Source organism: Rhineura floridana, chromosome 8, assembly GCF_030035675.1.
Source record: "Rhineura floridana isolate rRhiFlo1 chromosome 8, rRhiFlo1.hap2, whole genome shotgun sequence".
Lineage (NCBI taxonomy): Eukaryota > Metazoa > Chordata > Lepidosauria > Squamata > Rhineuridae > Rhineura > Rhineura floridana.
Window position 1 is genome coordinate 31,435,497 of NC_084487.1, and position 22,388 is coordinate 31,457,884.

General features: G+C 43.6%; 1 protein-coding gene across 2 annotated transcripts in view; it reads right to left on the minus strand.

Moving 5' to 3' along the window:
* The window catches only part of CREB3L2 (cAMP responsive element binding protein 3 like 2), a 104,283-nt gene that overhangs the window by 30,085 nt on the left and 51,810 nt on the right, over positions 1 to 22,388 (minus strand). For both annotated transcript variants that reach the window (XM_061638753.1, XM_061638754.1), the window contains exon 2: positions 7,791 to 8,007. In XM_061638753.1, coding sequence (XP_061494737.1) covers positions 7,791 to 8,007 — 217 coding nt within the window. The remainder of the gene's footprint in view (positions 1 to 7,790; positions 8,008 to 22,388) is intronic.

Consider the following 22,388-nt stretch of genomic DNA (forward strand, 5'->3'; position numbering starts at 1 on the left):
AGCATGGCACCTTGATTAACATTTCTTGGACCTTGGGTACCAGATCCAGTGTGTAGCATGCCAACTGTTACTCCAACATTTAGGGATACAGTACCTGAAGGAAACAAACAAGCATATGCAGGCACACCACTCAGTTTTTAAAGAGAGCTTATTCAACAGTGCAATGGGTTGCACCCAAGGACAATATTAGTTTAGAGGATGATCTCAGCTTGGCACAACTCACCAGCTCACAAGCACAGACAACTGTCAATTTAGGATTTTAACTGCTGGCATCAAGGGGAGATTTCTTACAAGACAAGCTGTGTCAGGCCTAGAACTACGCTCCAGACTGCTTCAAGTTAAAACACAAGCACAAGAGAAGCAGCAGGTGTTGACAAGGGATAATCACAAATGCTTTGCCCTCAAGATATCAAAGGGATGGGGCAGGGGACGCACAGCCACCTGGTTCAACATATCACAAATTATAATAAATGGGCACCTTACAGAGCTACTTCCTTTACCATTATGAGCTTTCAAAGCCAACTTTACCACTAGCAGCATGCTGTTATTTTTTTACTGGGGGAAAAAAATCATTGTGCAGGCCCACATCTCCCTTCTTATACTGTTAAGCAGCCAAAGTTAATGTGATGTTTCTGATGGTGGTTTTGCCGCTATTACAGATCCTGCAGCAAGAGAGAATACACAGTTAATTTATACTTCTGTTCCACACAGTTCTGGAAACTGCCGTTCCCATGAGTGTAAAAGGGCACAAGAGGAACCTTAATATATTAAAGACTCACCATCTGTACGCAACAATGTTTTAATCACTAACATTTGCGGCACGACTAGGGAAGGGGGATTAAACTCACCAGTTGGTTTACAGAGGTGGAAAATTTCCAGTTCATGTATTGGAGGTGGAGGAACCTCTAGCCCAGGGGCCTAATTAGGCCCACCAGGCCTCCCCCCCCCAATTTGACCGGAGAGGCCATTTCAGTCAAACAGCTCCCACATACCCATGGGGCATCAGGTGTGGGGCAGGAAAAAAACTAGTGAAAGGAGGGTCTGTAGGCACCACCGAGATCAGCTGATCTGCAGGGGCTGCAAAGCCTCATGCAAAGCACTGCTCAAGACAGGGCTTTGAAAAGGGGCTTTGCAAGACCTCAACAGTCACCAGACTGCTGGGTTTTGAGAACCCCCTTTCAAATTCCTATCTTGTTCAGTGCTCTGCAAAATTCTCTCCAAGACCCTTGCAGGCAGAAAAGATTGCCTGACATTAATGCAACATCAGATGATTGACAGGTGGGTTGCTCCACCCACCTGTCATGCTTGGCCCATGGGTTCAAAGATGATAATGATTTGAACTGCGGCTCGGATCCTGTTATATGTGGACAGAGGATGCTATCTTTTACTAAGTTAGGACATTGGTCTTGTCTATGCTTGACTAGCAGAGGATCTCCAAGGCTTTGATTAGGTCCTTTCCCAGCCTTATTTGGGTGTGACAGGGATTGAACCTTGAACCCTCTTGATGCAAAGCATGTGGTCTCCCACTGAACTACAGCCCCCTCCCCATCTACATACCCTCACTTACTCATCTGCATACATAAATTCAACCACAATGGTCCTATACATAATTATAGGGCAATGAAAAAGAAATGCACCTAGTGTTCTGACTTACACATTTCCCAATTCAACTAGCATGCAAAAAAATTTTTTTTTAAAGTCAACAAAATATAAGAGCTGGGAGTTAACAGGTTTATGGCCCATCTGAAAGGCCGACAACAACAAAGCAATGTTTTCGCTGCCTTTTCAAAAGGACTAGTTGATTTACAAAAACAAGATAAAATACAGTAATCAAAACAACTTATCATAGATTACAACAATCTGATTAAAATAACAATCTGTTTAAAAGCATGGTGCCAACATTACTGTCTTTTTGATGCCAGGCATGGGCATTTTTTTTAAAAAAATTCCCAGGCTATTTTAAGACATCACTAGTTTAATCAGGGTGTAATCTGGTTTTTTTAAACTTTCTATTGTTTTTGTAAATCACCCTGGGAGCATTACTGAAGGGCAATATATAGCATGCACCTTTAAAAAAAATCCCTTTTAAATGAGAATTCCACAAACCAGGAGCTGCCACCACCACACCAAAAAAATCTGTTCCAGGCAGATGATGTCAACTTCAGTTCTAATATGGCAAAGCCTGCAAGATAGGAAGCAAACTATTTGCAATTTATGGGGGATGATTCATATGGGAGATAGCAATCCCTAGAAAAGGGGTGGGGACCTTCAGGCCTCCAGGCCAATAATGGCCCTTCAAGGAGTCCAATTTGCTCTTGAGGCCATTTTCCCCAAACCATGCCCATCAGCTGACATCACAAATGACATCAGCTGATGGGGGGGAGGACAGGGTTTAATCCTTCATTGGCAGTGTGATCCTGTTCCCAGCAGGGGGAAAGATCGCACAGCCAAGGCAGCAGGATTTAATTCCTGCTCATCAGCTGAGCAAGGACTAAAGTCCTATGTAAAAGCACCCTTTCAAGCAGCTCACGCACACAAGCTAATTCAAAGAGGGTTTTCCAAAGCCTTTGAGACACGCCCTGTGCTCCCATTTACTCAAACAAGAGAACAGGGGCTATCTTAAAGCCTTTTCCAAGCCTTCCCGTACTTTCCTTTTAAGTCTCTGACTTGGAAGAGGGTTTTGCGAGTCTCTCCCCACTCCTTGCTTTAAGTCCTCAATCTCAAACTTAAAAAGAAAAGCACAGGGAGACTTGGAAAAGGCTTTTGCAAGTCTCCCCTTTTCCTTTAAGTTCCCTATCTCAGAGGCTTAAAAGCAAAGCACAAGAGATTTTGACATGTGATTGACAGCTGGGCAGCCTTTGGCCCTCCAAATGTTACTGAACTACAACTCCCATCATCCCTGGCCATTAGCCATGCTTGCTGGGGATGATGGGTGTTGTAGTTCAGCAACATCTAGAGGACCAAAGGTTCCCCACACTTGAGATAGATGAACGCTGGTCTAATCCACCAGAGGTCTTCCTATGTCCATATGAGGGATAGCAGAATAACATGGAGAAAGAACACAGTCATCACAAGTCAGGGCCACTTCAACGTGTTGCTATTCTCAGAAATTAATTCCCAGGTACAACTTACAAGGTGCATAGCATTGTTTATGAATGAAACATTTATAAAATTGCCTGCTTTTGCCCACAAGTGTCACATGATGTAGTGGAGCCAAAGGATCAAGTCTATGGTTTGCAAGGTTATTTATATACTTCTGCTGATGCTGCCATATGCATTCCTCCATTAAAGAGCATTCAAAACTGACATACATTTTTGAGGACAAAACCACAAGCCACTTCTTGTTGGCTCTTGGGAGCCTTCCTTTTCCAGAATCCCAGCTTGGTGTCTGACCATCATTTGACCATCATTTCTATATGGCAAGCTAATTTCTCTATGGGGGAAAAAAAATTAATGAAGACTGTTGCTATAGGAACTAGATTCAATTTTTAATTATACTGTTTATAAGAAAAACTTGTGCTCTTTAGGAGAAACTGCATCCATGTGGGGGAAGAACAGGGAAGAAAAAGGTGAGATGAAGTATGTGAATTGGGAGGGATGCTTGTAATGTCATAGCTTCACCCTCATCCACCTCCAGTCTCAGCAGGCCTTGTATGCAGACATTTTCCCTTGGAGCGGTAAAAGAGGTGTTTAATGATTCACCAGAAGTATGATTCATCATAATACTTTGGGGGGTTTTTTTGGGGGGGGGACAGAATGCTGTGAATGCCTGCCCACTCTCAGCACAAAACCACACGTAAATGGTAACTAAATGTTAACTAGCTAATGGCTCCATAATTAAAAATGCACTAAGTTAAAAGACTATATAAAATGAAAGAGGATATTCTTGAACTGCACAATGATTGCTTCTCTGTATATAAACTTTTTCAAGTATAACTGTTGGAGGGGGCGGGGAAGAGAGGCGAATGGAATGGAGAGGCAAGGTCTATCTTATGAATATAGCATATGCTATATATATATATGCATTTCCTAAAATGCTGCTACAAGTTTGTCATTTCCTCTGTTTCCAAAGTCCAGGCTGTGAATGTAGTTGTTCATTTGACCAAAACAAGGTCGAGGGTGGCATCATCAGGGGAACCCAGAGGGTGGTGGAAGTACAAAAAAAGAGAGGACTGAGCACTCTCAGTAGCCATGGACCACTGACTGACTATGGTGGAGTGGGGAATGGAGCTGCTGGAATCCTGATCAGGGAGCACTCCATGCTGCAACATTCTGTTGCAAGATGTAATTGTTAGAAGTCCTTCCTTCTGTTTCATCTGCATAGCTTCTAGTTCATTCCCAGGCACAATTTTAAATGATTATTTATTCATTTGATTCTATTTATGAATGACTTTCCATAAAAAATGCCAGAACAACTTCACAGTAAAAACCATCAACACTAAAAACAATTAAAAAGGACCGGGTTCGGAGCTTGGGAGTCGTTTTAGACTCTTCCCTTTCACTTGAGGCTCAAGTAGCCTCGGTGGCACGGAATGCGTTCTACCAACTTCGGTTGGTAGCCCAGCTCCGTCCCTATCTGAGTAAGGAGGACCTTACATCGGTGGTACATGCTCTGGTAACCTCATGTTTGGACTACTGTAATGCGCTCTACGTTGGGCTGCCTTTGAAGACAGTTCGGAAGCTACAGCTAGTGCAAAATGCGGCTGCCAGATTGTTGACAAGGACCAAGCGGTCCGATCACATAACACCTGTTCTGGCACGCTTGCACTGGCTGCCAATATGCTTCCAGGCCAGATTCAAAGTGTTGGTATTAACCTATAAAGCCTTATACGGCATGGGACCACGATATCTGTTGGAACACCTCTCCTGATATGAACCTGCCCGCTCACTATGCTCTGCTTCGAAGGCCCTCCTCCGGGTCCCGACTCATAGAGAGGCCCGGAGGGTGGTGACAAGATCTAGGGCCTTCTCAGTGGTGGCCCCCGAACTGTGGAACAGTCTCCCTGAGGAGGTACGCTTGGCGCCGACACTGCTATCTTTTCGGCGCCAAGTCAAAACCTTCCTCTTTCCCAATGCATTTTAACTTAAGCTATTGATCTTCATTTCTTGTAATTGTTTTTAGATTGTTTTATTGTTATATGTTTTTATTGTATTATATTGTGTATCTTAGTATTTTTGTTGTTCACCGCCCAGAGAGCTTTTGCTAGTCGGGCGGTATATAAGTTCAATAAATAAATAAATAAATAATAAAAGTAATCACATATATTAAAAGTGATCACATATTGCCACCCTGGGCTCCTGCTGGAAGGAAGGGCGGGATCAATTAAACAAGAACAACAACATGTACAAAAACAATCCAATATCCAACACAGACTTTCCTTATCTATAAAGCCCTAAACCAGAGATGGCAACCAGAGGCCCTCCCAATGTTGTTGGACTACAATTCCCATCATCCCCAGCCACTGGCTATATTGGCTGGGGATGATGGGAGTCACAGCCATCATCATCCACATGTTCCCCATTCCTGCCCTAAACAGTTTGGGGCTAGGATATCTGAAGGACCTCCATATTCAACCCCACACAATCCTGTCTGCTCACTAGATTCAATACTAAAGGCCCTGCTATGCATCCCACTACTTTCACAAGCAGGACTGGCTGGCACCCAAGGCAGGCTCTTTTCTACTGCAGAGGTCTGGCCATCATCTCCCTCTCCCCGCCACCCCCAAGCCTTGCCATCCAAGTAATCATCTCCAAAAACTTAAGAAGCCCTCTTGTAGGTCTTTCCTTGCAGGAAAGATGCTTCAGCCCTTGGTCATTTCAGCTTCCATTGTCTTTATCTTTGTTTAGACCTATGATACTCTATGATATTCTTCCTGCATTGAGCAGGGGTTGGACGTAATGGCCTTATAGGCCCCTTCCAACTCTACTATTCTATGATTCTATGATTAAATAAGAAAACTAGAATTTTAGGTGGTATTCAAGACATGGCTGCACTAAAGAGGTATATAAAAAGCATTAAGATGGTTGCTGTTTGCTTCCTTATATTTTTAGGCTGATGTCACTTTATGAATCCCTACCTTAAAAATGTGTTAGATATAATATTACACGTATTTGGTTATTCAATAAGTGGAATACAAGTCATGAATTACTACTTCGGATTCCAACAAGTATGACAGCTAACAGGAATAGGAGAGGTTTTTTTTAAAAAAAACAGCTTCTGTTATATAAAGCTACATTGAGCTAGTTTTTAGCAGCACATATGGCTAGTTTTCACACTTGGATATGAATTCACAGGTACTCTCAAGAGCCACTGAACTGCAGCAGACCACCTACAAATTCTGGTCTTCTTTCTTGTAACATTTCGTTTTCCTCCCTATGTAGTTTACCAATTTCTTCCTTCTCACAGGCCTTTTTTTTATTTGTTCCCCCTCCAAATGCATCTGAGCAGAGTCCATTGCAGTGTCCATTCAACTCCATGGGTGTCAACAATAAACTCACATCTTAACTTCAGTTTGCATACCTCTCCACCCTCCACAGTCACCTCTCAAGGGAAACCATGACACCTGTACAGCAAGCCAAAAGAGACAGACAGACAGTCACAGACACACAGACAGACAGACAGACACACACACACACACACACACACAGAGAGAGAGAGAGAGAGAGAGAGAGAAAGCCGCCCATCTTTTTTTAGAAAAAAATTCCAAAACCAGATCAGCTCACCAATTCAATACGCATTAAATGAGACTTCCTTAATTAGCGTTCTTTAACTTAGTGCCCTCCAGATGTTTTGTACTACGATTTCCATTAGCCTCAGTCAACACAGCACTGGCTGGAGCTGATGAGAGTTTTAGTCCAAAACTTCTGGAGGCACTAGGCTAGGGGAGGGTGCATTAAACCATTCTCAAGGCAAGGACACACATGAATCTCTCCCATGAAAAATCATTTGGCAACAGATCAAAACCACCATATGCACAAATGCCCATTCCGGGGCCAAAAAGCCACCTAGCCTATCATTCTAGTATTCAAAATTCACAACTTTACTGCCATCCTCATTATGCTCACCCCAATTCTCCAAGCAGGGAGAAGTTATGGGGTCACAGTGTTTACCTGGGCTTAGTCTCCTTTGGGAGGAGATCACAGGAGGCTTTTTTTTTTGCATTTGTAGTATTTGAAATCATTTATAAATAAACAGGTTGAACATGGAGGTAGCACTTTAATATTTCAACTGGCAGCAAAATCCATTTTTCTACATCAGATTTCTAGAGAGGCAAACAATACTCCAAAGCTTACAGAGCCCAAACTCAGCATGCTCTCTCTCTCGCTCTCTCTCTCGCTCGCTCTCAGCTGAAAACAACCATCTCTGATTCAATTTGAAGTTTCTATTGTTACTCTTCACAGAGAGATACCTAGATTACATCATCCCCAACTTGGAGAGAGAAGAGAAAAGGATGCCTCCTTTGAGGTGTTTCCTAGCCCAGGTGTGGGGAACCTTTGGCCCTCTAGATGTTGCTGAATGACAACTCTCATCAGCCCCAGCAAGCAGCATGGCCAATGGCCAGGGATGATGGGAGTTGTAGTTTGGCAACACCTGGAGACACAAAGTTTCCCCACACCTGTCCTAGCCATTCAGAAAACTTAAGGAAGATCATCGGACAAATTAACACCCATGGAAACAGAATCACCAGAATATCCCAGGCTATAAATGCTCCTTCATCAAGTCAGAGATCCTGGCCAGGTATTGCCCTATTAACTGAAATCTGACAGCAAAATCCACCATGCCCTTTTACCTTCATTGAAGTTATCATCGGCGGAAATGTGGGTGAGTGGGGATTGGGGCCGAGAGTCGCCACAAAGCGAGTAGCTGTGCTCTGCTTGGATGAGGGGAGCAGGAGAAGCCGGCGACAGCTCCACTTCCATCATCTCGTTTTTGTCCGACATAAAAGGGTCATTCAAGAGCTGCCCCAAAACATCCTGGGAGAACTCATCGAGGAGCTCGGTGAAGTGCTGAGAGAAAGAAAGAAAAAGAAAGTATTTTAACTATGGCATAAACCCATTCACTAAAAACAAACAGTTTTAAAGTGTTAAAGCAATAAGAATCCTAGGAACTATAGTTTATGCCTCACAGAGCTACAATTCCCATCATCCTGAACAAACTACAGTTCCAGGATTCATCAGGGAAAGATACCTACAGGAACAGAACTAGAATGCAACAACACTCTTCCCTCCGGCAAGTCTCACCAACTGGTATTCAGATGCATAGGACATCCACACTGATGGTTATCACTACCTCTTTTGGGAGCAATATCAAGAGTTTAACTGTGCACTGTGTGAAGAAGTACTTTCTTTAGTCTGTCTTGAACCCTCCAATCTTTAGTTTAATTGGATAGCCCCAAGTTCTAGTATTATAAGAGAGGGAGGAAAAAGTTATTTTTATTCACTTTCTCTACTCCAGTTTACACAACTTGATTATGTCCTCTCTTACACGCCTTTTCTCTAAAAAAGAAAGGTAGGAGCCCTGGGCTCCTACTGGGAGAAAGGGCAGGATATAAATCTAATCAACAAACTAACTAACTAAAATGGCCCCAATATTTGTAACCTTTCCTCATAGGGGAGTTGCTCTACATCCTTGATCATTGTGGTTAACCCATATCAAGGATCTGGGTGGAATGGATCTGGGCAGAGAGAAGAAGCTGGGTAATTACTTCACCAAGTTGTGTGTCCTCACAACTCAACCTATTCCAACCTAAGTAAGAACTGTCTTGCATGATCAGATCCCCACCCATCCAAAAAGCTCACAAGTAGGACATAAACCAGGAATGGGGGACCTGTGTGGCCCTCCAGATGTTGTTGGACTACACCTCCCATCATCCCTAGCCAGTATAGACAATGGTCAGGGATGATAGGAGTTGGAAGTCCCATCAACTTCTGGAGGGTCATTGATTCCCCATAACCAACATAAACAGCCCCTGCTGGGGGTCCCTACAGCCCATGAAGTTAACTACATGGAAATCAAAACAGTTATCAAGCAAGGTTAGCAGTAACATTATGAAGCAAATTTTGATGTTGCCAGAATGCTCTGAGGAGTCAAAATTAATGAAAGAGCATATTTCCAACGAAGCGATGCAAAATCCTACAGGATATGTTATCAAAACACCACATCTGCCACATATGTGCTCTGTATCACAGGGCTTATATTCACTGAGCAGCAGTGAGTGGACATTCAACTGCTGGGGAAAGATGTTTTCCAAGCCTTCTCTTACCCATGTGTCCCACAGAGGAAACTTGTCTACCATGATGGCCTAGGGTAGCTTACTTTATAATGAAAACAAACCAGAAAGGGCAAATTGGTTAATTAATCCCAAAAGTGTTCAAGTAGCACACCAAAGAAAGGAGGACAGAAGTGTGTGGGCACAAGTAGAGCACGGACAGAGTGCATGGCCACAAGGGTAAGCTTAATAAGCTTAATATATCTAACTGGGCTTCTCTTCCCACCTCCTCTCTGGTGCCTTTTCTAAAGAAAACACTGAACCAACAGCAATATTCTATTACCAGACTGAACTGCAACATCCTGTTGATTCTAACTTGAGCAGTCTGATTAAGTTTAAGTTCTAATGGAAAGCCAGTGGTAAAAAACGGTCTGGTCAGACACTACCATCAAAGCAGTTCTGAGCATTTGGTGTGAACTTAAAGCGGGGGACAAAAAACAATTGAACACAGAATGAAAATAAAAGTTTTTACATGCTCTCACAATTGATTTGGAGCTGTCAAACTTAGCAACAGGAGCTTTGCCTAAATGGCAATAATGGTCCACTGAGGTCTTAACTTCCCGATCTAGGAACTCTGTCCTAGAGAAACCTTCCTCAAGCTAGCACCTTGCAACTGCTGCTAGATTCCAACTTCCATCACCCCTAACCATTAACTGGCTGGGGCTGATGGGAGTTGCAGCCCAATAACAAGAGGGCATCAGGTTAAGGAAGAATGGTTTTTAAGAGACGTGCCTGCCCTCCTCTGCAAATTTTAAAGTAAGCTCACATTGAAAAGAGGGAGTAATTCAGATGTTATATATACACTTGTATCAGTGAACATGCGACGGGGGGTGGTGGGAATAGATCTGCTAGTCCTCCCCACCCAGCACAGCCAGCAAGCACATCAGCATCAGGGGACATTGCTAACAGGCACAATTCAGCGCGCACACACCATATTCACCACTCCCCTGCATTTCAGTGAACACCTTTACAGTCTTCCAGAGAGGAAAAGCATATACATCCCTAAATGTCTAAAAATGTGGCAACAAGCTAGCTAGATACAAGTGTTCTGAAAAACAATTGAAGATTGTGGCCAATGCATCAGTCTCCAGTTTGATTATGTCACTGAAGATGATAGCACTGACTAAGCAAACTCCAGTGTTCAGTTTCATGCCCCAGCATGAAGGTCTTGATCACCTCAAGCCACTATTTACAAAAAGCCAGAGTTGAAAGTCCAGGTCAATCTGGACTTGAGACTGCCAACTCCAGCAATCCTAGATTGTGCCCAACCTGTACTGTAAATGGGGTTGGGCGGTGAAGCCTCTGCCTGCAAGTTGGCAGGGGCGCCTTGCTATCACAGAGAGGCAAGAGAGCAAGCAGAAGGTCTCTGGCAGTCATTGGCTGAGCTGATCCATTTCTAGTGGGAGGCAGGCAGGGCAAGCCAGAAAAGCTTTGGGAAGGAGTGGAGAAAAGAAAAACCAAGAACCTAAGGAGGAAAATGTAAGGAAATTTGAATTCCACCAGTCAAATAAGTACACGGTGGAGGATACACTGCGTTGGAGTGTACCAGTTCAGTACGCACAGCAAAAAAACAGATGGAGTTCCTTGTAATTAGCTACAGTTGGAGAGTTTTATATTTAAAAAGTCATACTGGGTTTGCCTCCCATATGCCCAATTCCATTGATGTGCTGAAGCATATGATAATGCAGAAAAAGGAACTCCTATCCTTGGGGCAGCAAAGTGAAGAAGAAAAAACTAAAATCTTAAAAGATGTCTTGGCTGAGTACCATCTCAAGCTTCCAGCAACAGCTCAGTCGGACCAGCCACATACCATGCCTGTCAGACAAAACATTTCTTTCTTTGAGCCTGCCTCTGACACAAAAGATAATTTGTGTCTGATTGTAAGAACCTCTGTAGAGTAGACCATGGCCCACACTTCAGTTAACTCTCAGGTTCACCACATGAAATTAGAAGAGCACTTCAGGACAAAAATAAAGCGGATGTGACCCCAGCAGCAACAGGATGTCTGCCTGGCATCCACACCAAGCATCTATTTTTTTGGGGGGGGGGGGAGAAACTTGACCTACTTTATCCTGTTTTAAGTACAATCACTATGACCACATTCACACCAGACATTTATTCCACTATTATTCCACTTTATAAACAGTCAAGAATCCTGGGAAGTGTAGTCTGTGAAGGGTGCTGAGAGTTGTTACGAGACCCCTGTTCCCCTCATAAAGCTACAATTCTCAGAGTTCTCTGGGGAGGAGGATTGACTGTTAAACCACTCAGAATTGTAGCTCGGTAAGGAGAATAGCAGTCTCCTAACAGCTCTCAGCATGCTTCACAAACTACACTTTCCAAGATTCTTTTGGAAGTTTAAAATGGAATAAATGTATGGTGTGAATGTGGCCTATATCATATCTACCAAGTGAGTTACCCCACTAAGGCGAGTTAAGCAGCAGAGCGAAAAGAGGGTAAGTAGCTCCCATTTATTCCATTATTTAAATTGAAGTAAAACAGCTCAGAGAAATAACTAATAAGGGCAGCCCAAGGTCACCCTGAGCTAGGAGCCAAATCCGGAAAGAACCTATATCTTAGGAGACAGATCCTAGGAGAAGGAAGCGTATAGAAAGCTAGTTTTCAACACCGCCCTAGCAGGAAAGCTTCAGGGGACACTGTAAACAAGGCTAAATTCCAGTCGGAGAGAAGGGGGAAAAGGAAACTCCACCAATACATACAGGGAGAGAGTCAGCTCAGTCCTTGCTAAAAAGGGCAGCTTCAGCCTTCCTGAAACACAACCACAAGCTCTGTTTCCCTAGGTTAAAGAAAGGCCAGACTGTTCTAGGTGGGAAAACAACAAACACAAAAGACTTGCCTGGAAGGCGCAGCCCCTTGATTAGATTAAAAGCAGCCAAAAGCTTAAACAGCCCCGCCCCTCGCTCAGGAAGGAAGCCTGAGAGAATACGAAAGAGTTAAGCCCCAGCTGATAGCCATCAGCCTCAAGTAACACATCATTGGCTGGCAGCAGTAGCTGGGAGAAACCAGCCACACATATAAAGTCAGAGCACCCTAGCGAGGGAGCCTGCTCCACGAGCTAGAGGGAGCCTCAGCTGACAAAGCAGCAGGGCGAGTTAGGCAGCAGGGCGAGTTAGGCAGCAGGGCGAGTTAGGCAGCAGGGCGAGTTAGGCAGCAGGGCGAGTTAGGCAGCAGGGCGAGTTAGGCAGCAGGGCGAGTTAGGCAGCAGGGCGAGTTAGGCAGCAGGGCGAGTTAGGCAGCAGGGCGAGGAGGCCAGGGCCCCCCACTCTGCCCGTCTGTTCCCTGACCTCAACTAAACCGCAGTCTCCAACCCATTGACGTAATAAACCTTAAACAAAACTATGCAGGTAAGAAGCCAGCAGGGGTGTGGGGGCTTTCCAGTGTTTTGCACCGCCTGCAGCATGTACGACTACCTGCCTGTTGGACAGAAGTCGTGGGTGTGCTCTCGGTGCAATGAGCTCCTGGCTCTCCGGGAACGACTTCATTTCCTTGAGGCCAAGGTGGCGGACCTGGAAAAGCTGAGAGAGGCAGAGAGGTGTGTGGAGGAGGCCTTCAGGGACGTTATAGCTGTGTCCCACTCCAACGATGATAGCTCTCCTGCTATCATGGACAACGATGGTCTCGGGGAAGGAGAGCATCCAGCTGAGGAAGAGGGAAACGATCCCTTAGAAGGGACCCATTCCTTGGGGGATGAGCAGCTATCCTCTCGTGCCGAGGATATATCTCCAGGGGCTGGAGGGATCCTTGTAGTGGGTGATTCGATCATTAGGAACAAAGACAGTGGGGTGTGTGATGGGCGTGTAGACCGCAAGGTGTTTTGCCTGCCTGGTGCGAAGGTTGCGGATATCGCCCGTCGTTTAGATAGTTTGGTAGACAGTGCTGGGAAGGAGTCAGTGGTCGTGGTGCATGTTGGCACCAACGACATGGGGAAATGCAGCCGTGAGGTCCTGGAAGCAAAATATAGGTTGCTAGGTAGGATGCTGAAAGCCAGGACCTCCAAGGTGGCTTTCTCTGAAATGCTACCGGTTCCACGCGCAGGACCAGGCAGACAGGCCCAGCTTCGCAGTCTCAATGCGTGGATGAGACGATGGTGTCAGGTGGAAGGGTTTGGATTTGTTAGGCACTGGGGAACTTTTTGGGACAAGCCGGGCCTGTACAAAAGGGACGGGCTCCACTTGAACCAGAATGGAACCAGACTGCTGGCACTTAAAATTAAAAAGGTGGCAGAGCAGCTTTTAAACTGACTGAGGGGGGAAACCCGACAGGAGCTGAGAAAGGTCCGGTTCGGAATAAACCTCCCCCCTGGGATAAAAACCAAAGAAATGATGAAATTTTAAAAGGGGTAGGCCTAGAAGTAGGCATTGTGGGAGCAGGGGCACAGGATATAAATTCAGAAGAGCAAAATTACCACAGGCCTAACCACAAGTGCCAAAGACACTTGAAGAGAGACACTGCTTACAAGTGCCTGTACGCTAATGCTAGGAGCCTGCGAACCACGATGGGAGAACTGGAGTGCTTGGTCTTAGAGGAGAGCATTGATATAGTGAGCATAACGGAGACCTGGTGGAATGGAGAAAACCAGTGGGATACGGTTATCCCTGGATATAAACTATATCGGAAGGACGTATTGGTGGCGGAGTCGCTCTATACGTGAAAGAAGGCATTGAATCCAGCAAGCTCGAAACCCCAAAAGAGGCAGACTCCTCCACAGAATCGTTGTGGGTGGTGATACCATGCCCCAGGAGGGACTTAATACTGGGAACGATCTATCGTCCCCCAATCAAAATGCTCAGGGAGACCTTGAGATGAGATATGAAATTGAGGAAGCATCCAAACTAGGAAATGTGGTAGTAATGGGTGACTTCAACTACCCGGACATAGACTGGCTGCATATGTGTTCCAGTCATGACAAAGAAGCAAAGTTTCTAGATATTCTAAATGACTATTCCCTAGACCAGTTGGTCATGGAACCGACCAGAGGGATGGCAACCCTGGACTTAATCCTCAGTGGGGACCGGGACCTGGTGCGAGATGTAAGTGTTGTTGAACCGATTGGGAGCAGTGACCACAGTGCTATTAAATTAAACATACATGTAAATGGCCAATTGCCAAGAAAATCCAACACGGTCACATTTGACTTCAAAAGAGGAAACTTCACAAAAATGAGGGGATTGGTAAAAAGAAAGCTGAAAAACAAAGTCGAGAGGGTCACATCACTCAAAAATGCTTGGAAGTTGTTTAAAAACACTATATTAGAAGCTCAACTGGAGTGCATACCGCAGACCAGAAAAGGTACCGCCAGGGCCAAGAAGATGCCAGCATGGTTAACGAGCAAAGTCAAGGAAGCTCTTAGAGGCAAAAAGTCTTCCTTCAAAAAATGGGAGTCTTGTCCGAATGAAGAAAATAAAAAAGAACACAAACTCTGGCAAAAGAAATGCAAGAAGACAATAAGGGATGCTAAAAAAGAATTTGAGGAGCACATTGCTAAGAACATAAAAACCAACAACAAAAAATTCTATAAATACATTCAAAGCAGGAGACCATCTAGGGAGGCGATTGGACCCTTGGATGATAAGGGAGTCAAAGGTGTACTAAAGAACGATAAGGAGATTGCAGAGAAGCTAAATGAATTCTTTGCATCTGTCTTCACAGTGGAAGATATAGGGCAGATCCCTGAACCTGAACTAAAATTTGCAGGAAGGGATTCTGAGGAACTGAGACAAATAGTGGTAACGAGAGAGGAAGTTCTAAGCTTAATGAACAATATAAAAACTGACAAATCACCGGGCCCAGATGGCATCCACCCGAGAGTTCTCAAAGAACTCAAAGGTGAAATTGCTGATCTGCTAACTAAAATATGTAACTTGTCCCTTGGGTCCTCCTCCGTGCCTGAGGACTGGAAAGTGGCAAATGTAACGCCAATCTTCAAAAAGGGATCCAGAGGGGATCCCGGAAATTACAGGCCAGTTAGCTTAACTTCTGTCCCTGGAAAACTGGTAGAAAGTATTATTAAAGCTAGATTAACTAAGCACATAGAAGAACAAGCCTTGCTGAAGCAGAGCCAGCATGGCTTCTGCAAGGGAAAGTCCTGTCTCAGTAACCTATTAGAATTCTTTGAGAGTGTCAACAAGCATATAGATAGAGGTGATCCAGTGGACATAGTGTACTTAGACTTTCAAAAAGCGTTTGACAAGGTACCTCACCAAAGGCTTCTGAGGAAGCTTAGCAGTCATGGAATAAGAGGAGAGGTCCTCTTGTGGATAAGAAATTGGTTAAGAAGCAGAAAGCAGAGAGTAGGAATAAACGGACAGTTCTCCCAATGGAGGGCTGTAGAAAGTGGAGTCCCTCAAGGATTGGTATTGGGACCTGTACTTTTCAACTTGTTCATTAATGACCTAGAATTAGGAGTGAGCAGTGAAGTGGCCAAGTTTGCTGATGACAGTAAATTGTTCAGGGTTGTTAAAACAAAAAGGGATTGCGAAGAGCTCCAAAAAGACCTCTCCAAACTGAGTGAATGGGCAGAAAAATGGCAAATGCATTTCAATATAAACAAGTGTAAAATTATGCATATTGGAGCAAAAAATCTTAATTTCACATACACGCTCATGGGGTCGGAACTGGCGGTGACCGACCAGGAGAGAGACCTCGGGGTTGTAGTGGACAGCACGATGAAAATGTCGACCCAGTGTGCGGCAGCTGTGAAAAAGGCAAATTCCATGCTAGCGATAATTAGGAAAGGTATTGAAAATAAAACAGCCGATATCATAATGCCATTGTATAAATCTATGGTGCGGCCGCATTTGGAATACTGTGTACAGTTCTGGTCGCCTCATCTCAAAAAGGATATTATAGAGTTGGAAAAGGTTCAGAAGAGGGCAACCAGAATGATCAAGGGGATGGAGCGACTCCCTTACGAGGAAAGGTTGCAGCATTTGGGGCTTTTTAGTTTAGAGAAAAGGCGGGTCAGAGGAGACATGATAGAAGTGTATAAAATTATGCATGGCATTTGAGAAAGTGGATAGAGAAAAGTTCTTCTCCCTCTCTCATAATACTAGAACTCGTGGACATTCAAAGAAGCTGAATGTTGGAAGATTCAGGACAGACAAAAGGAAGTACTTCTTTACTCAGCGCATAGTTAAACTATGGAATTTGCTCCCACAAGATGCAGTAATGGCCACCAGCTTGGACGGCTTTAAAAGAAGATTAGACAAATTCATGGAGGACAGGGCTATCAATGGCTACTAGCCATGATGGCTGTGCTGTGCCACCCTAGTCAGAGGCAGCATGCTTCTGAAAACCAGTTGCCGGAAGCCTCAGGAGGGGAGAGTGTTCTTGCACTCGGGTCCTGCTTGCGGGCTTCCCCCAGGCACCTGGTTCGCCACTGTGAGAACAGGATGCTGGACTAGATGGGCCACTGGCCTGATCCAGCAGGCTCTTCTTATGTTCTTATGTTCTCCAAGTGCTGGTCTTTACCTAGCTGAAACAGCACCATCCATGAACAAGAGGTGGTATCAGCAGGCCCACAGGGGGAACCAGAAGGCTTGCAGAAACATTAAAAAAGTATTTTGGGGAGGGAAAACTAAAGGAGAATTCCAAAAACAGCTAAATGAGGACTGAGTGAGTCCAGTGACAAGACAGGTAAGCTGGGGACACTATTGCTGCGGGTCCCATTTGTTAAAAAAAATCTTAAAATGAATAGCTAGCTATTTATAGAGTTGCGTGGAATGCAGGTCATGGTCAGTAACTGCTTTGTACTCTGCAATAAAACTAGGTTTTTGACATGTATTTTCAGATAAAACTCTAAGGCAGAGAGCCAACCTTTTTGGGCAAATGTGACACAAATCACATCCATTTAGATAGTGATGGTCCGACTTCCCGGAAGGATTGCTCTGCCTGTGGCTGCCTCTGAGATGAGCTCTGTCTCAGAGGAAGCTTTTTTCAGTTTAAAATCAGTCAAAAGGGAACTTTGACTGGTATAAATGTTCTCCCAGGCAAGGGTGAACCAAAGAGATTATCCACAGAAACTTTGTTGGGCTGTCGGTGGCTGGAACTGATCAGGAATTCCCTGGGAAAAGAAGGCATACCTAGCAGCCGAGGACGGAGTTAGGACTTCCAGCAAGCTGGGCTGAAAAAAAGCGAGACGTTTTTCTTTTAAACGATCCACAACGGGCGAGCTTTCTTCTGTCTAATCTTATCATTTGGCTTAAATTACTACAGCAAAAGAGATTTGTTTAAGAATCAGCAATCAAGATACCTGGGTGAGTTACACTTCTCTCTTTTATACAAGGAATTAAGGAGGAGGAAAGAAAATTTAAAAAGCTTATCTTATTTTTTTATGGCAAAAAGCTGGCCTGAATTTGGAAACTATAAAGATTAAAACGGATGAGGGGCAACTTACCCGAAGAGAAAATCTGATTTAGATGATTATTTGATTGATATATGTCTGGGACTACTTTTTCTTGGACTACTTTCTTTAGACGAATCTGCTGTTCGTGTATGTTACTAATTGTTCGGCGCTGTGAACCAAATTTGTTTTGCATTCTTGGACATGCGGGAGATAAGAACTGTGCTGGCCAGATGATGTCAACAGGCCTGGAATATTAACTCCCTTATTGCTGGAAAAAGAAGCAAATTACTCTTTGCTTGGGAATTGTGGTTATATTGGAAATTTGAAGGGTTTTTTCTTCGGCTTTAAGAATGACAATCAAAGAAGTGGCAGAGACCCTGGATGTACCCCTGGAAGGGTTTTCCCCTCTGGATATGTTTCAGAAGATAATGGATGAGATTAAGATAATGCAACAAGAACTGAGACAGGGTAGACAAGAGATGGCAACTGAATTTGGTAAAGTGAAACAGGAGCTGAAAGAAATAAAGGATTATATGAGAAAAGAAGCAGATGGACAAGCAATAGAAGATGAAAAAGAAATTAAAGGGAAGGAGCAAATTCTGGAGATTGGATCAGATATATCAAATGTGGAATTGGAAAAAGATTTGGACTTTATGGCCGTGATGGATATTAAAGACAAAGATTACTGTTTGGAATTTAGTGCTGTTCCTGAATAAACTGGTGAAGATATCAGAGATAAAGTTATTACTGCCTTGATAAAATTTTTGGACTGGAATGATTTGATGGAACTTGAAATAGAGAAAATTTACAGAATTAATTTTAGATATGTGACAATGGAAAAATTCTCAAGAGATATGCTGGTGCATTTCGTAAAGAAGAGGAACAGAGACATGACCCTACAACAACATTTCAGTAATACATTCAGAATTGATTGCAAGGAAATATTTGTGATGAAGGAAATTCCCATCAGACTCTTACTATATGATTATGACAGCAAGATTAACATGTGTGCAAGGATGGCAGATGGATGATGGAACTAATACTGATAATAGAAGAATGGCTATTAAAATTACTGGACTTAGCTGACTTGGTAGGGATGGATCAACTGACATGTATATTTGGAGAAAAACTGATGGATATATTTCTCAAAGAGTGGAACCTCTCTTTGACTTTTTGCAGATAGAACAAAATGATATGATGTTAATGAGATTTGATGATTAATTAAGATAACTACTGGAGGAAAGTGATTTTGTAATATATTAAGGGACAGGTTTGTTACATACTATATACTTATAGCTGATCTGCGACAAATCGGAAGTCAATATTTTTTATTATATTAGTTATTAATTTGTTTTCCTTTTGTTTTGTTTTGTTTTTTTGAAACTTTGAATAAAAATTAATAAAAAAAAATAGATAGTGATGGTCCAATATGAAATGAAATGCATTTGCAGACCTTCATGCCTTGGTATGGTTTTCCTCTAGCCTACCAAGCCAGGGAGCAGGCAGTAGCATAGTGGGGATGAGGTAGGCAGGGCCTCTAGGCCTGAGTCACCATATCAAGCCCACCCATTCCAGGTGACCCACAAACCCCTTGCTGTCTGTGCCACCATTGGCACAAGCACTCTATGCCACAGTTTCCTTTCACAAGGGCCCAAGTATATACCTGTTCCTTTGAAGGTCTGAAACTCACACACAAGTCTTATTTTTAGGATTTGGATACACCACCCATCATTGCCATGCTTCAGGCACAAAGCCATGTGACTGAGTTCTAGGTATATTTCCAACCTGCTTGATTGGGCTGCTGGAGTCAAGAGTCCACAATTTTCAGTTGTCCTTGGTAGCCAAGCCAAAGCCTGTGACTTCCAGAACCCTGCCCTTACCTTTGTCCCAGACCTCCAACTGTGCCTTCATCCAAGGCCAGAGACAATCTCTTGCTCCACTCCCCAGCACTGAGTTTGATTTAGGTTTGCTGACTTTTATCGTAATGCCATGACTGTTTCTTTTCTACCGTTCAGACATCACTAACGGGGCATGTCATTCATAATTATATTATGTCTACAGAGAGAGAGAGATCTAGTTGGCTTTCATTCTCTGCATAGCTAGCTAGCTAATGTCATCTATCTGCTTCATTTTGATGGGATTCCAGGCACCACCCACCACCTTCCCACAAGCGCTCGAGCCATGGGAGGGGTGTGTGTGGTGGAAATATATGAATCATGCAGAACTAAGCTTCACAACTGAATCTCTCCAGGAATACCCATCCAGAATTTTTAGCCTATTCACAGGTCTCTTTTGATGCTGGAAGGCTGGCAAGTCACCACTGTAATCCGGGTGGAGGAATCCTGAACCCCCACCTATTTTAATTTGATCTCTTTCCACTTTGCTATCAGAAAATCTGGAATCCATGACAGCATTCTGGATCCACTACATCATCATATTTTCCCCCCAGAACAGTTACACTCCCCAATCAGTTACTCTAAATTAATACATGGAACTTAAAGAAGGCTGAATAGTGTATTATCTGGATTTATATTTACAGGTAAAAGGCCTGTGTGATCTCCTAACTTAACAGGGATGAATCTGACCTAAAGCCAGATGTTTTTGGTTTTGCTTGCCAAGAGGCTTTTCATAGGATGCTGCAAGCTAGAATTTGTGTCTACATATATGAAAGGTGTTGTCTGTTTTAACCAATGTTTGATTTGTGTGAGACACATCATTCAGTGAGCAAAATTATCCTATTACTTCCAGGAATACTGTTGTCCAGGTTGTAGAGTGGCATTATTACGGTGTGAGAAACTGGGTCAGTTGTTGGAAAACCACTGACCATAAAAGTTCCTATTGATAAGAATATCTGTTGATAGGATTATTGGGAAAGATCCTTCTCAACTTTTGAATGGTGTTTTAAATTGAGCAAGATCATGCTAAAGACATACATTGTATGATGCCTCTCCTTAAACTATAACTCAACATTTGCAATCACACTCACCCGGGAACTGCATCCCTCGATAGGGGTCAAACTAGATGCAATGTTATTCACATCTTTAGTCCTTATCTAGTTGGGTTTTTTAAAAAAAAAAAAATAGCAGGCATGAGGTAACAAACTCACATCATAGGGATATGGAGGAGTGCAACTGTGTTATTTGTTATATTGGGGCATTGTGTTATCCACTACGTCTTTTGGAAAGTGGTTTGTTCACTATGCATTTGAACGCCTCTGAAGGTAAATTGTAACCAACTTTTGCATGGTGGTTCCTGAGATCAAGCAGCAGGTTTTCCTCTATGTTTGGATACAACTGAATGCCATTTTGAATCAAGATGGCGGACGGAACCTTTCAAAACAGCACTGATTTTAGCCACTGATTTCAATAAATGCACTGCTTTTTTCGTTCCTTAGAATTTCCAAGAATTGAGGGGTACAAGGCTGCTACTGTGTTAGACTGCCCGCTAGTCTAAGCATTTAGAACTGTTTTAATTTTCTCACTGCTGATCTGGTAGCAAGTGATCAAGCCTCAATATCTATCATCATGAATTCCTTAGTTGTTCCTATGTAGAACAGCTGATCCTGTTTAGACCAGTTCTACTCAGGAAAAAAAACCCTCCCTCCTCTGGCCCTTGTTCTCTGTTACTCTGAGTTGCAGCCTAGAGAGCCTGGCCTTACATTGCGTTTTACATCTCATCCTTACCATCTGTTATCGTGGCTAGATCCAGTCTTTCATTAATCCTCCTTCCTCAGAGCATCTGATTATCTTCACTTACAAGTTGCTTGCCTGTCCAAGTTAACCTCTGAGGATTGATTCACAGGAAAGAGGGAAGTGGATATGAATTAAGCCTAATGTGTTGAAGCCAGAAGACACTCATTATGCACATTCTTCTGCATCTCACCTTGAGTAATTCCTGGTCACTTCTCGCCCTTCTTCCATGTTCCCACATTACGCTCTTGAGAGCATTACAGCAAAATGTCATTTAGAAATATTTGCTACAGTTCATTCTGGATGGGGCATGTATTTGCTTCTGACAGTATAGGATGACTCCACCCAACACTTGCAGATGATAGTGTTATCCCAGTGACGCTCCCAATCCACATGACTGTACTCTGTGCCTTTTTGTGCTAGTGCAAACGGATGCACAGGAGGTACAACAATTGTAATGCAAAATTGGTGACAGCAGAATCAAATCCCTGCGAGGAATTCATTGATTTTGGAGGAGTCCATTTTTTCCCCCTATAAGTTGTATGTGGGGGTGTTACTTTTTAAATGTGTGGTTTCCCCACCACCTGCAGTGAAAAGAAATATCTTCTGCATGGCCAGCAGCTGCTGTGTCTCCATCCTTCCAAGGGCATTTCGGAAGGGTAAATTACAGCCACCGTCAGCCCACAAGAGCTCTCTGCCACTGCCGCCACCGTGGGAGGCAGCAAAAAACCAACAACACAGCTTTGTTTTTGGAAAAAGGAAAAAGCGTGAGGTTGCTATTCACTCGCAGAAGTCAGCATACACATACATACACACCAAAACCTATCAAACAGTTGCAGCACTCCCCTAAAAGCACCCCGCCCTACTTGGTGGGACTGAAATCCCACTCCTACACACACAACCCAAATGAAGTCAAGTCCAAAAATTGAATGTTTAGCTCAGCCCTTGCCAGATGTGGTTCAGATCTCCCATTAATCTGCTAGCTGGCCTTAAACAAGTAGCTCTCTCTCCGACTCAGCTCACACCTCTGCAATACAGGGGTAATCAAAGGATCAAAGTTGGAAA